The 14,268-nt window shown below is 42.3% G+C and overlaps 1 protein-coding gene across 3 annotated transcripts; it reads left to right on the top strand.

Moving 5' to 3' along the window:
• The first annotated feature begins 4,137 nt into the window (after positions 1-4,137).
• On the top strand, positions 4,138-12,927 carry LOC142831787 (leukocyte immunoglobulin-like receptor subfamily B member 3A). Of its 3 annotated transcripts, XM_075942187.1 has the most exons (15): positions 4,138-4,356; positions 4,445-4,542; positions 4,724-5,008; positions 5,130-5,432; positions 5,743-6,027; positions 6,168-6,467; positions 6,791-7,078; positions 7,215-7,517; positions 8,248-8,550; positions 10,106-10,225; positions 10,534-10,600; positions 10,675-10,712; positions 10,917-10,969; positions 12,324-12,479; positions 12,555-12,927. In XM_075942187.1, exons 2-15 carry the CDS (start codon positions 4,464-4,466, stop codon positions 12,663-12,665), a joined length of 2,691 nt encoding a protein of 896 aa, XP_075798302.1. In that variant the 5' UTR covers positions 4,138-4,356; positions 4,445-4,463; the 3' UTR covers positions 12,666-12,927. The 3 variants fall into 3 exon arrangements, with proteins under 3 accessions (XP_075798302.1, XP_075798318.1, XP_075798310.1); XM_075942203.1 differs by lacking the exon at positions 8,248-8,550 and having other exon boundaries at positions 4,145-4,356; positions 4,507-4,542; XM_075942195.1 differs by lacking the exons at positions 4,138-4,356; positions 8,248-8,550 and having other exon boundaries at positions 4,449-4,542.
• Positions 12,928-14,268: the final 1,341 nt, after the last annotated feature.

Raw genomic sequence — 14,268 nt, 5'->3', positions numbered from 1 at the left:
ATAAAGAAGGTGTGGCAATACACACTTTAGAGTTCTACTCAGCAGTAAAAAACAATGACATCTTGAATTTTGCATGCAAATGGATGGAAATAGGAAACACTTTACTGAGTGAGATAATACAGTCCCAAAAGAGGAATATGGTATGTACTCACTCACAAATGGATTCTAGCCATAAATAAAGGACATTGAGCCTATACTTCATGATCATAGAGGAGCTAAGTTTCTTTGTCTTTCAATTTATAAACTTTTCAACTTTTATGTAAGTTATTTTTTTGAATTTGCTAGCAAGGAAAACTATATGTATAAATATCTGGTCTTCACTCCTCATTAGAAACCCAAGAAGAATAAAATATTACCTGAGTAAATAGAAAGTGCTGGGCAAAGAACTCCAAAATTATAGAAACAATTGAGATATCTGGCTTCCTAGACATTCACCCCAAGATCCCTTTACAATATTGCGGCATCTATCCTCAGAAGGCAGGTTTAGAATATCTGACAGATTTTTCTGTGAAACAGGAAGTTTGAAGGACCATCCATCCTGTATTGACAAATTTTGGCAGTTGCCTTCTTTTGTGTCCTGCTTGTCCAATTTGGATAGCACACAGTCAGCAGTTGAGAAAATGGCTTTCTTACCCAGTGGCTATCTTGTTACAATAACACTCAAACTCTATATGTAGGTTCTTCAATGTTATTCATCCTTTTTTGAAGTAAACTGGTACTTCCAGGAGCAGATATGCCTCACTATCATAAAAAGCCTTAGGTTATTAAAATATCTTAAATGAAAAAAATCTTAAATGACATATTCTGTAGATTTAGGAAGTGTTTGAAGACCAACTATCTATCTAAAATATTTTTTGTTTAACTTTAAGACATATTTGATATGACTACAAGTCTGATTATTATATAAGGTTAACCTGTATTTCTTAATTATTCATTACATTTTTAAATGTGTTGCATAGGTACAATACCTTAAAGAAAAGTAGAAATGTATACACAACATAGTAAGGTAATTTTAAATTTGTATTAATATATAAAAGTCCATATCAATGTAAAATATTTGAGACTAGTATTTGATTTTTAGTCTAAATGTATATTCAATAATCTACCCTTTTATTCTATTATTGCCATATAATGCCCTTTTTCTTTTCAGAAAGAGATCTTTGAATACACCTCCCTTGATTAGTTTTCTCCCATACCATGACCAGTAACAATTTACATCCAACCCCCTAAATGATGTCAAACATCCACAAACCACTGAATGACCAGAAACCACCGACCCCACCTCTTGGAAATACAGGCATTGTGTTCTCTATATGTCTTCCTGTTGTCTGGGGATGATGGATCTTTAGGGGACTTTAAGAAAATTAAGATAATGGTCAAGTCCTGAGAGAGCTACTAGCTATTGTCTATCCCAGTGTGATGGGGAAGTGTAGGATCTATCCTACATTTGACTTGTGTTGTCTGTGAGGCTGAACCCTCTCACCGAGCAGATCTGAAGTTGTTCTAGAAGCAGAATTTTGAGGAAACTGCAACAGAGACAGTCTGAAAGGCTGGATTACCTGTGTTACTTCTCTTTTTGGTGTCTTATCTTTTTGTTTTAGAAACACACAAGCCTTAAACCTATCATGAATCTCCATACATGGTGCTGGCTGGCTCAAGCCGTCAGGCAGTGGCCACCTAAGATCGTAGGAATAAGAAGCGACATCTGGTTCCATGTTTGGTACTTTGAAAAATCTTTTTTGAGCACTATGTGGAAATACTTACTACAATGGACGCCATTTGTAAGGAGTCTTTCTCTGACCTATTATCCAGCCTCCCAATAATGACACAAAGACCTTTATCAATTATGAAAAATCAGCACCTAGCTTAGGCTTGTTTCTATCTAGATCTTATGGCTTAAAGTAACTTATTTTATTTATTTATCTATGTCATGTCGTGTGGTTCATTCACCTCTTTTCCATTCTGTACCTCTGACTTGTTCTGAGTTTTCTAGAATCTCTATGGCACAATCTGCATGCTTAGATCCTTCTCCTCTTCCTCTCTCACCCCAGAAATCCTGCCTATCTCTTCTACCTAGCAATCATGGCATAGCCTTTCTTCCATCTTCCAGCTGCAGTGTCCTGTCTGTGTCTAGTGTCTGACTGTTGACTCTGCCTTTCTTCTTCCCAGAATTCTCTCTCTGACTGATGTCCCACCAATACCTCCTGCCAGCTATTGGCCATTCAGCCTTTAATTACACAAATCAAAGCAAAACTTTGTCACACAGTGTACAAATATCCCACAACAAAACTGATATCTACACATGAACTATTTACCCTGTGGATAAATGAAGGAATTGACCTATTTTAGTGTCAATGTGGGCAGCAGACAGCAATATAAAGTATTTTCAGAACCTGTTTACAGATGTAGCACAGAGCATACATAGCTACAAACCACCTTGGAGTCCTGACTCTACCTCAGACACCATGAAGGAAAAAGTTCCCCTGCAATGATCCTTCCCAAAGGTAGGTTGAGGCACTGAACAATGTTAGCCTCTTTTCTTGAATAAGGAACTGTTTTAATTTTGGGAACCTTCATTTTGGGGAAGTTTTCAGTTCTGTTTTCAGCTCGAGATTTTGATGACCTTCACAGTTTAGATGCGATGTATTAACCATCTGCAAAACATGAGAGCAGAGAGGGGGCCCTTTAACCATAACATTTACATAGCCAAATCCCTCTTGCTTGCCAACTACATTGTAAAACTGTCTTTAGGTTAATCATTTCTTGTACATCCAATCACAGCAATCATGAAGTTATGAGTATGGTGAAAATGACACTGATATTAGACAATCAGGATGGTGCTGAGGCTCAGAGTTGAGATGCCAATAAAACTAATTTGATATAGACATTTGTGATTGATCAGCCATTAAATCAAATTCAGCCTTTATAAAAGCCAGAAGGATTCTGAAGAATAAAAGAGGAACACAGGAGAAGAGAGAACGCTGAGAGTTTGTTCCTATGTTAGACATGTATGTTGGTAAGAAAAGAGCAATCAATCTATGAGGGATTATTTTTTAGCAGAACAGAATTAAATCTAAGCCATGAGCATACCTCATTTCCTTCTCCATTTCTGTACATGTCTTCTTCATGTTCTTCTAGGAGAAATAAAGGATCATGTTCTCAGTGTATCCTTTCTGTTCTCTATGATCCCAGCAGCATCAGCCTGAATCTTTCTTTGTTGTAGAACACTGCTCTTCACCATGGCAATACTCTGGTTCTATTGAAGTCTCTGTAGCTGTTATTACACACAAGTGACCTGTAAAACATTGGTCCCATCAATATTCTTTCTTGGTGATGAGGCTCCTCAGGTCACCCTTTTCTTACCAGAACTATAGGCAGTTAAAAGTTGCAAACAAAGCTTTTTTCCCTCAGAGACATAACCACTGAGAATTTTCCAGTATTTCTGGGCATAGCAGAGCACACTGTTCTCATCAATGGTGTGTGAGACTGGCTGCTGGATGTAGTCTAGTCTATAGAGTGAGTTCCAGAACAGCCAGAGTTCACAGTAAGACCCTGTCTAAACACTCAAATAAACAAAAACAAAACACAAAAATCCCATCATTGATGACAAGCTTCTACAGAGCCATAATGTAACTCATTGTTTCACTAGCTAGATTTGTATGGAGTCTTGTCTTTGTTTCTGTTACCATTGTTCCATATGACCTGTGCAAACATTGTTCTTGTATCCCTAGGAAACATTGATACAACATCCCAAAGCATCTTACAGACACCTTAGGAAACTGACCATGAGATTGGTCTGTATGAAGGAGTAAAGGAGAACCAAGAGCTAAGAGAAAAGAACAAGCACCATATCCCTCAAGTGAAGGTGCTAGGTCTGGAAACCAGCAGGCTTATTTTGTGTTAAGTCCTGGTCTGTGATGACTGAGAGCATTTATCCAGATGGAGATGGTTACAGTGGAGATGTTCTGCAGGAAGAGACCACAGTCAGACTTGGGTTTGTAATACTCGTATACAGAATGCTGAGGAATAAGAAGGAGAAATCTGAGAACTGGATGAGGTTTAAGAAGTTCTGTCCCAGAAACAAAAACAAAAACTAAAGAACCACAGAGAGATAGAAGCCACAAAATCTTTAGCCCAACCCATCATAGCCCAGGAAGAAAAGAGTCAGGCAGTAAGTTAGAACAGTTCCTCTTTCAGGGGCTGCCAGTATGACAACCTCATGACTGGAACCAGAAACCAGTTTGCATAGGCCACACATTTTGTGTTTGTGTGTTTGGAAAGGAGATCATCTATCTGCAAACTTGTGTCAACTGGAAGATGCCATGACCCCATTTCTTATAGTGCTACTGTTTCTTGGTGAGATACCACCTGGGGAGGGAGAAATATTCTCTGAGAGGGAATCCACCTCGCAATCATGATTTGTGCAATTGGGATGTCTCAGCAGCTCCAGAAGGCACTGGGAAATGGAGGTCCTGCTCATGTTTCATTGTAAACACTCTCTTCCAGGACAGAGCCTGAACCTCTGGAACCCAGCATCAGCAGGTAAGTTTCTTCCCAGCTATACTAGTTTGGACATCCTTATTGGGGATCAAAGGGCACTCATAAGCAGAGCAGATGGAGAACAGCAGGCATTGCATGATGTTGGGGATCCGTGAAAAGTTCTGGGTCAGAAAGCTTGTATTAAAGGGGGAGTTCTGGGGAACCAATTGTCAATTTCTTTCAGGGGTCCTCTCTAAATCTACACTGAGAGCAGTGCCAGGAAATGTGGTAGCCACTGGGAGCCAGGTGACATTCTTCTGTGAAGGGCCTTCAGAGGCCAAAAAATATCGTCTCTACAAAGTAGGAAGTCCAGACTACCTGAAACCAACAGCCCTTCTAGAAACTGAGAATAAGGCCAAGTTTTCTATCTCTTTGGTTCAATGGAACAATGCAGGCCAATATTTGTGTAATTATACAAGCACCAATGGCTCATTAGAAAGCAGTGACATCGTGGAGCTGGTGGTGACAGGTAACAGAACCCTCCCTCAGCCCCTGGATTTGCCTTAAGGGGGCTCCTTTCTCAATTATGAGAAGTGGGGAACAATGTTTCTAATGAAAGTTCACCTAACAGGCTTTCTCTGCTCTCCTAGGAGTTTACCCCAGCAATGTTGCTCTGTCAGCCATTCCCAGCCCTGTGGTGACTTCAGGAGGGCGAGTTACCCTTCAGTGTGAGTCACAACGGCCGTATAATATGTTCATTCTAATGAAGGATGGTGAGAAGTTCTCGAGTCCTGAACCCTCACAGAAAATATACTCTGACATATTTAGAGCCACGTTCTTGGTGGATCCTGTGACTCCCAACAAGAGGTGGACGTTCACATGCTATGGTTATTCCTTGAGCAGCCCTCAGATGTGGTCATTGCCCAGTAACCAACTGGAGCTCCTGGTATCAGGTAAGGAAGTGCAGTACGTTCTTTTCAGTATAATTGCAACTGACACAGGGTCCCTGGAATATACCTGATTTGTGCTGGGTGATTGACAACCAGGGCTACTGGACTCAGTGTCAAAGAATTTCTGATACAGCTGGTCTTGAAGTGTAGAAACTATGGATGATACTATAGTGAAATCTAAGATTCATGTAAATGTATGGTCTTTATGTGTACCTCTGATATTGAAGATCAGCTTATGTGTCAGGGGCAATTTTGACTTTCTCTGTGACATTTTAGTGACAGATGTACCTACTTTCTTCCTACTTCTTTGCAGGGACCCTTCACAAGCCCACCATATGGGCTGAGCCAGGCTCTGTGATCACCTCTGGGAATTATGTTACCATCTGGTGTAAGGCAACACTACCAACCCTAATCTATGTGATATATAAAGAGGGAAGCCCAGATCCTTGGGACCAAAAGAACCAAATAGTCTACAATGATAGTGCAAAACTCACCATTTCATCTATGACAGAATTGAATGCAGGGAGATATCACTGCTACTCATACAGCTCTGCTGGATGGACAGAACGCAGTGACACCTTAGAGCTGGTGGTGACAGGTAAGAGAAACTCAAATATCTTTTCCCCAGAAGTCACTCTCCTGAAACACTGCTAAGCACTATTTCCCATAGAAGGAAAGCCGTGGGCGGCAATTTAGACTGTGTGGTCTACTTTTATTTTCCGTGTGTATTTCTTTTAGGAGTCTACAACAAACCCATACTGTTGCCACTGCAAGACCCTGTTGTGACTGTAGGAATGACTGTGACGCTCTCTTGTACCTCAAATCATTCATACAACGGGTTCATTTTAACTAAGGATGATCAGAAGTTCTTGCACAGTGAGCGTTCACAAGATAAACACACTGGGCCATTTTTTGCCAAGTTCCAAGTGACACCAGTGGCATTCAGCCAAAGGTGGAGGTTCAGATGCTATGGCTCTTACAGAAGTAATCCTCAGGTGTGGTCAGAAGGGAGTGACGTTTTGGAACTTCTGATCTCAGGTGAGGGCACCTTGGGGTCTCTGAGAATCATATTCTACTAGACACAGGATTCCAGTTTAGATCATGGTGTGTCATGTGTTTGAGGATTCAGGGTTCCTGAGTCAGTTGACACAGTATGCAGACCATGAGAGTCACTGTATAAAAAATGAGGGGAGAGCATAATAGGAATGGAACCTGGGAGGGTCAGGAGAATGATGTGTCTTCCCATGACATCATTGGTTGTTTTTCTATTTAGGAGTAAAGTTCAAGATCAGGAGCAAGTTTGATCGTTACTCTGAAACTGTTTGATTGACCCCACATCCCTCTCTTCTACTTCCTTGTAGGAAAACTTAAGAAACCCACTTTGAGGGCTGAGCCGGGATCTGTGATTGCCTTAGGGAATAATGTGACCATCTCGTGTGAGGGGACCAAGGAGGAGCAACCAATGTATTTCCTCTATAAAGAAGGAAGCCCAGCACCCTGGGACAGTCAAACTCCAAAAGATCCTAGTAACAAGGCCATGTTCTCAATAGCATCCATGGAACAGCATCATGCAGGAAAATATCGCTGTTACTCTTACAACTCTGCTGGCTGGACAGAGCACAGTGATTCCCTGGAGCTGGTGGTGACAGGTGAGAGGACACTAAGTGAAACAATCTCTGCCTCTGTCCTCTAGAAATAATCTTCCATAGGTGTGCTTCCTCTGCTTTTCTGCTGGAGACATTATGGGCTGTCTTTCATTAAACAGGCTGCCTCTTCCTCTCCTAGGTGTTCACCATGGTAAACCTACTCTGTCAGCTGTGCCCAGCCCTGTGGTTACCTCAGGTGGGAACGTGACCCTTAAGTGTGTCTCATCTAATGGATATGATTGGTTCATTTTGACTGGGGCAGATCAAAATTTCTCCAGGTCCCAAAAGGCACAGCTTACACACACTGGACAGTCCCTAGCTCTGTTTCCTGAGATCACCGTGGCATCAGGCAAGAGTGGGCCCTTCAGATGTTATGGATACTATACAAATACCTCACATGTGTGGTCAGAGGCCAGTGACCCTTTGGAGATATATGTCTCAGGTAAGGAAGTCTCATGTATTCAACTGTTTGGCACCAGAAACCCTTTGTCATATGTTGTGCTGCCTCAAGGAAGGTTCAAAGCCATGGTGGCTAAAGGAAACTGTTGAGTGCTAAGGCCCAGAGTATGAATGGCCATGGCACTGTTAGGGCAGGATGGGATGTGGAATGTATAGAAAGATCCAGCTGTATCGCTTCCTGAGTCTCCTGCTTACAGGACTGTCAAAGAAGCCCTCCCTGCTGACCCAAAAAGGCCGTGTCCTGACCTCTGGAGGGAACCTGATCCTCTAGTGTTCCTCTGAGATAAGTTATGACAGATTTGCTCTGTATAAGAAGGGGGAAAGTGGCCTCACCCAGTTCTCTGTCCATCAGTCTCAGGATGGACATTTTCATGCCAATTTCACCTTGGGCTCTGTGAATTCCTCCATTGGTGGTCAGTATAGATGCCTTGGTGCACACAGTTCCTCCTCTCAGTGGTCAGCCCCCAATGACCCATTGGACATCCTGATCACAGGTAAGGATTTTAGTGCATTCAGTTGGGACCCATCTTGGCACAGGTTAAGCTGGGAGGAGACCTGGAATTCATCATCAAGATGATGATGAATATCTCACAGAGAAATAGGTCCAGGTAGAAGGATTGCACAGTCTGTTAAAATATAGAGAGACTAGGTTCTGAAAGGGGGACTCAGAATAATGGCTAAAGTCCTTCACTCAATAATTTTCTTTTCTTTAGGGTACCCTGCTGTTGCACCATATCTCTCTGTGCATCCAGGCACTACTGTTTCCTTAGGAGAGACTGTGACCCTGCAGTGTAAATCATCAGTCCCTGTGGATACTTTCCTTCTGTTCAAGGAAGGTGCAGCCCATCCCTATTTGCATCAAAAATCACAGTTTCATGATTTACAAAATCAGGGAGAATTCTCCATGAGTGCTGTGACCTCAGCTCTTGGGGGTTCCTATGTATGCTTTGGTTCCCAAAGCTCATCCCCTTACCTGTTGTCACACCCCAGTGTCCCTGTGGAGATCATAGTTTCAGGTGAGATGACCCAGACCTCTTTGAGCTCAATTAAGACAAGATTATTGACCTAGGATTTGACCTAGGTAGAGATTTAGAAACAAACTGTTCTTTCTCAATTAATCATCATCTCACCTTCTGCATGGGAGTCCCAGAAGATTTTAGGTAGGAAATTGGAAGGTTCTGAAGAGGCTGAAGTGTAGGTAGAAGACTGATAAAAGATGAGATAACAGAGTATCATTCTCCCTACAAACTTCCCACAGTTCCCTTGTGTCCAAAATTCCATTTCCACAGAGGTTTTAGATTTTCTTGTCTAGGGATTTTGTTTCATCATGAGTATGTGCTGACACTCTGTCCCCATGCATCTTCATTCATTTATCAGCTTGGGTGATGACCAACATACTAGGTGTGAAGCAGAGATTCCTAACATGGTTCCTAGAAAACCAGAGGTTCAGAAGCTAGGCTGCAGAAGAAATGCTCTGATAGAAGGTGATATTGTTGATCTGTCCTAGATTGAATCACTGAAAATGATAGCAGGTGATAATTCCCCAGAATTTCCCCATCCAATTGTGTTAGGCCATGAAAAACAGATCTTCATTCCTGTTGTGTCTGACTACTGAGGTCTAGGCAACAACTCTTTTGCAGGGTGGGTTTGGGAAATATCAAGCTAGTTATGTAGTTGGTAAATTCTTGTTTAGAGAGGTTGACATGTACTAGCCCCTCTCTTATGTGATTCTCAGTTTCTACAAGTATAAATGGGAGACCCTGACACAGACATTAAATGCCTTTTAATGATGATCTTATCTGTTTCATCTACTTACAGAAAACAATCCTAGAATTCTGTTCTGCAGTGATTCTGTTCCATCTGCCATTGTGTTGGTGACATTGTCTAGGAGTATGGTACAGGGATAGGGTAGGACATTCAGGATCCTTCCTTCCAGTTAATGAGGTTTAGCTCAAGGATAGGGAATATGGTGAAAGGCCGGATAACCTGGGTTCAATCCTCACCTATGTACCATCCTTCAGGGTGATCTGTGGCAGGAACACTGACTGAAAGTGCTCAGAGATGGTCCCAGGTTACATGACTTTGAAAATGATAGCAAGTAACAAACCCCTAACATTGAGCAACCACATAGTCAATTCTCTCTTTATTTATTTATTCTTCTCTTATACAATACATCCCAATTGCAGCATTTCTTTCCTACACTCATTCACATCTCTCACACATCCAGTCTCCTTCACTACCCCTGCACCATATGCCCCAGGAAAGAGTAGACCACACAGGCACATTAGTTGAAAATGGCACAAAAGAATACCATAACATCAGGCAGAAACATGATCAACATTGGGTGAGGTCATCCAGCAGGAAGTATATGTCCCAAGTGCAGGCAAAAGTATAATATACCCCTCACCACCACTGTCAGAAACTCCCGACCAAAAGCAAACCAACCAACAATAATAACTTATATGCAGAGGGCCTAGTGAAGACCCATTTTGGCTCTATGACTGCCTCTTCAGCCTCACACAGGAACTTCTTATTCACAATTCTTCATTCATGATGTTACCTGTCTCCTAGGACCGGCAAGTTACCAAAAGGCTGTGATTGGCATCTCTGTGGCCTTCTTTCTACTTCTCCTCTTCCTCACCATCATCCTTATCCTCAGATTCAGGCATCAGAACAAAGACAGGGAGGGAGGTGAGTAGGGTGTGGGAGGCCTGGGTCTCAGAGGTTAGTAGGTCCCACTGTGGAGTATCCAAGCAGGAGCTCAGGGCACTGACCCTCAAAGTAAGTCAGTCTGGGATATGTCAGCTTAGAAACACTTCTGCAGATGCTGATTGCAAAACATCATCTGGCAACAAGTGCAATGTTCTGTATTGTATGGACTTTTCCATCTCCTGGGAGATTTTTACACATACACAATGAGCCGTAAAGGTCCCATCTTTTCCTGAATGTGCTAGGTAAAAGGTTATAGTCTCCCCATTGAGGGACTTTCTCTCTTGCAGTCCAGACAGAGACTCATTTGCAATATCATGCAGATTCGGTGACCAGAGACAAAAGCCACCAGAAGAGGTAAATCATGTTCAGAAACAGACTCTACCTGCTTGACTTTCCTTCTGTCATTTGACACCCTCTTGTTTCCCCAGCTCCAAGCCAGCTCCTGCCATCCAGGAAGAAGTCTTATGTGAGAGGAAAAGGGCCTGGGAGGGAGATACCTGAGGTTTCACCATCACAGGAGTGGTGGAGTATCTGGGACACTAAATCCTCTTTATGCACCCCTACTCCACTACATCTTCTGTTTCTCTATCAGGGATAGGGAGGGGGTCTGGGGAAGTGAGATATCCTGGGAATCAGGACAGGGGAAGACCTGCATGTTTTGTTATGACAGATGCTACTGTGAAGGTCACACAGCATGCAGACAGCATGGAGCTGGATGTTCTGGTGAGACTCTTGTTTATCCACAATGCTAAGAACTTATGATAATATGATGGTCAGAAATTGTCGCTCAGTATTTAAGTGATCACTTCAGATGTATAGGGCCTTGAGTTTAACCTGTAGTTATAAAACTAAGAAGTAAATTAATAGGAAACACAAGTAAATGAGAACCATGTATATGGGAATGTGTAGGCACGTTTGTGTAAGTACAGGCAGAAAGAGGGCCAACATCTGATTTCTTCTAGTTTTCTACAACTCATCCTCTGTGACAAGCTCTATTAATGACCCTGTAGCTGTCTCTTTGAGTGAACTGGTACCATTGAACCCTTCACACCATTGTCTACATCAGTGTCCCCTAAGTCCCAGGCATGTGCATTCTTGTTTGACTTTTTTATGTGGGTACTAGGGACCAAAGTTAGGTGCTCATGTTTACACAGCAAACATTCTTTCGCTTGACTCATCTCTCCAGTTCCTGGATTGCCCCTAGACCATGCTTCATGTAAGGGCTGCAGATATAGCATGACACAGGTCTTCCTACCCACTGGAATAAGCTCTGGATGGGAGACAATACAGGGACAAACACACAGACTGAGCAGTGCAAAGTGTGTGAGGGAAATGAGCTAGAGGATGCATGTTGAGGTTGTGTGAGGCACAGTGTCAATTTAAGGAAACTTGAAAGAGGCCTTCTAAGGTGAAGCTTGAGTTAGGATGTTCATACAAACCTGTGAGGAACTGGCACATTGGTGTGGGAGGTCCTTCTGTCTATCTATTGCTTTTATTGGTTAATGAATAAAGAACTGGCTTGGCCTATAGCATGGGAAGAGAAAGTCCGAGTGAGAGAGAAACCATGGAGCTGCTAGAGATAGACACTGGAAACTTTACCCGGTGGGCCACAGCTGCATGGTGATATACAGATTAATAGACATGGATTAAATTAATATAGGAGTTAGCTGGTGGGAAGCTAGCATTAGTGGGCCAAGCAGTGATTTAGTTGATGCACTTTCTGTGTGATTATTTTGGGTCTAAGCTAGCCAGGTGGCCGGGAACCAACAAGCAGCTCTCCTCCAACAGTCAATCTGGGTAATGGACATGGCAGATTCAAGTGTCCTGGGGGCAGGGACATTCTCTTTTTAAAAGATGAGGCACTGTTGAGGAAATCAAAGTGTCAGAATAATATGTCAGAAGTGCATGGAGGAAATTAACAAATACTCCATGTCCTCTGGAATTTTCAGAAGACCACATCAGCAATCATTTAGTTTTATGTAAATGTCTGAAATATCACTCGTGCACCCAGCAGAAATATGAAAGTAGAGCCTCTGGTGAGTCATAATGATTTTCTCTGTCTCTCCCTCATTTGCAGAGAAAACATGAAAAAGACTCCTCCAAAGACTTGTATGCCCAAGTGAAACCCTGCAGACTCAGAAGGGCAGACACCACCTCTTCTTCCCTCATGCCAAAGGAATTACTGGTTTCAAATGACACACAGGGAAAAGGAGGCCAAGTGCTAACTGAGCAGGTGAGTCCTGATATCTTTAGTATCCCAGGCTCCCAGTTCCCAATATAAACCTTCTTTTACACTTTCATACTGCAGGCTGATACAAGAGATGAGGCAAATTATATGACCTATGCCAAGCTGTGCATCCTGACACCAAGCCATGGGCAGGTGAACCTTTTAGCTTCCAGGCAGAAAAGTTCCTCCTGAGAACCTACCCTTGTGTCGATCAGCCTGGGAAGATCCAGACTCTGAATTCCATGGAAGAAGGGTGGATTCAGAAATTTCATATAACAAAATCTCCCTCAAGTGCACAACCATTGGGTGGACATAATCAGTCTCTAGGAAATTCTGAGAACTCTGGGAACTCTGATTCTGTTGTCCCTGCATTTTATAAATAATGGAAATGCTTTGTCAGTGGCCAACAGAGAAAATGAGAAAAAAGAAGAGGAATAAAGAAAGTTTTTGGTTTTGTGTTTTTCTTTGCTTGTTTTTATTTTTGAGCCACAAGGCTCACTTGGAGTGTTTTATATTGCAGAAAGGGAATGGGAAAGTGGGGAGGGGAGATGGAAGAGACTAGCCTCTGGAGACAGGAGTTGATGTGAGAGTGATTTTTTATTAATAAAGAAACTGCCTAGACCCATTTGACAGGCCAACCCTTAGGTAGGCAGAGTAAACAGAACAGAATGCTGGGAGAAAGGAACTGAGTCAAGGAGTCACCATGATTCTTCCACTCCAGGCAGATGCAGGTTAAGATCTTTCCTGGTAAGCCAGCTCGTGGGCTAAACAGATTATTAGAAATGGGCTAGTCCAGGTGCGAGAGTTAGCCGAGAAAAGGCTAGATATAATGGGCCAAGCAGTGTTTAAAAGAATACAGTTTCCATGTAATTATTTCGGGGCATAAGCTAGAGCTAGCCATATGGGTGGCCAGGTGCTGGGGACACAGCCCCGCCGCTCCTATTACAACAAGGAGTGGTAGAGGAAATGGAGAGAAATGGGCATAGCTTGCTTTTAAAGGGGCTTAGCACATTTATAGTGGCTTACATGGCCACACAGCATATGTGTATAGATTGCACAGTGACATACAGCCACAGGACCCTGGGGCTGAGTAGGTATTTGCCTGAATACTGACAAAGCATGCACAGCCATGGGACCCTGGGGCTGGTTAGGTGATGTTGGAAATATTTGTAAATGTTTTATCTCATTAAAGCTGAAAATTGAATGATGAAGTAACCTTAATATTTTCTGTAGTATGAACCAGAAAAAAATTAGAGCTGATATGAACAATCAGGAATAAGGGTCTTGAAAATCAGGGGGTTCTATAAGAAGATATGGTCTAAGAAATAAAGAAAATCAATAATTGTATGAGAAGTATTGCAAAAGTTGATGCATTACGCCAAGCAAGTTTATTAAGAATACACTATCTCAGTTACTATTAGCAGGGGGAAAAGGGCCAAGGTTAGCAGAGAGACAGGTCAGACAGTGTTGACAAGGAAAACATGGGGAGCCTCAGACAGATCTCTTAGGATGAGAATCAAGCCTAGGAGGAAAAGTCCTGGCCCTAAAAGCAGCAACTTCATCTCCTGGGAGGCACTGGCTCCAGTGTCAGACTGGCTTCATGTCTGATTCTGGACAAGGACACAGAACTAAAATTTCCTTTGTCTATTCATCAGGGTCTCTTAGAAAGTCTTCAGTTGTTGTGACTTCCTAGACTGAACCATGAATAAACACAAAAAAATATTTTTTAAATAAATGTTTTCATCATCATATTGAGAATATAGCATATTCTGTATTGGGAATAGGGATGGAAGCG

Source organism: Microtus pennsylvanicus, chromosome 1 (genome assembly GCF_037038515.1).
Source record: "Microtus pennsylvanicus isolate mMicPen1 chromosome 1, mMicPen1.hap1, whole genome shotgun sequence".
In the NCBI taxonomy this organism is placed as follows: Eukaryota; Metazoa; Chordata; class Mammalia; order Rodentia; family Cricetidae; genus Microtus; species Microtus pennsylvanicus.
The sequence above is the reverse complement of the archived record's forward strand: the minus strand, read 5'-3'. Positions and strand labels throughout refer to the sequence as shown.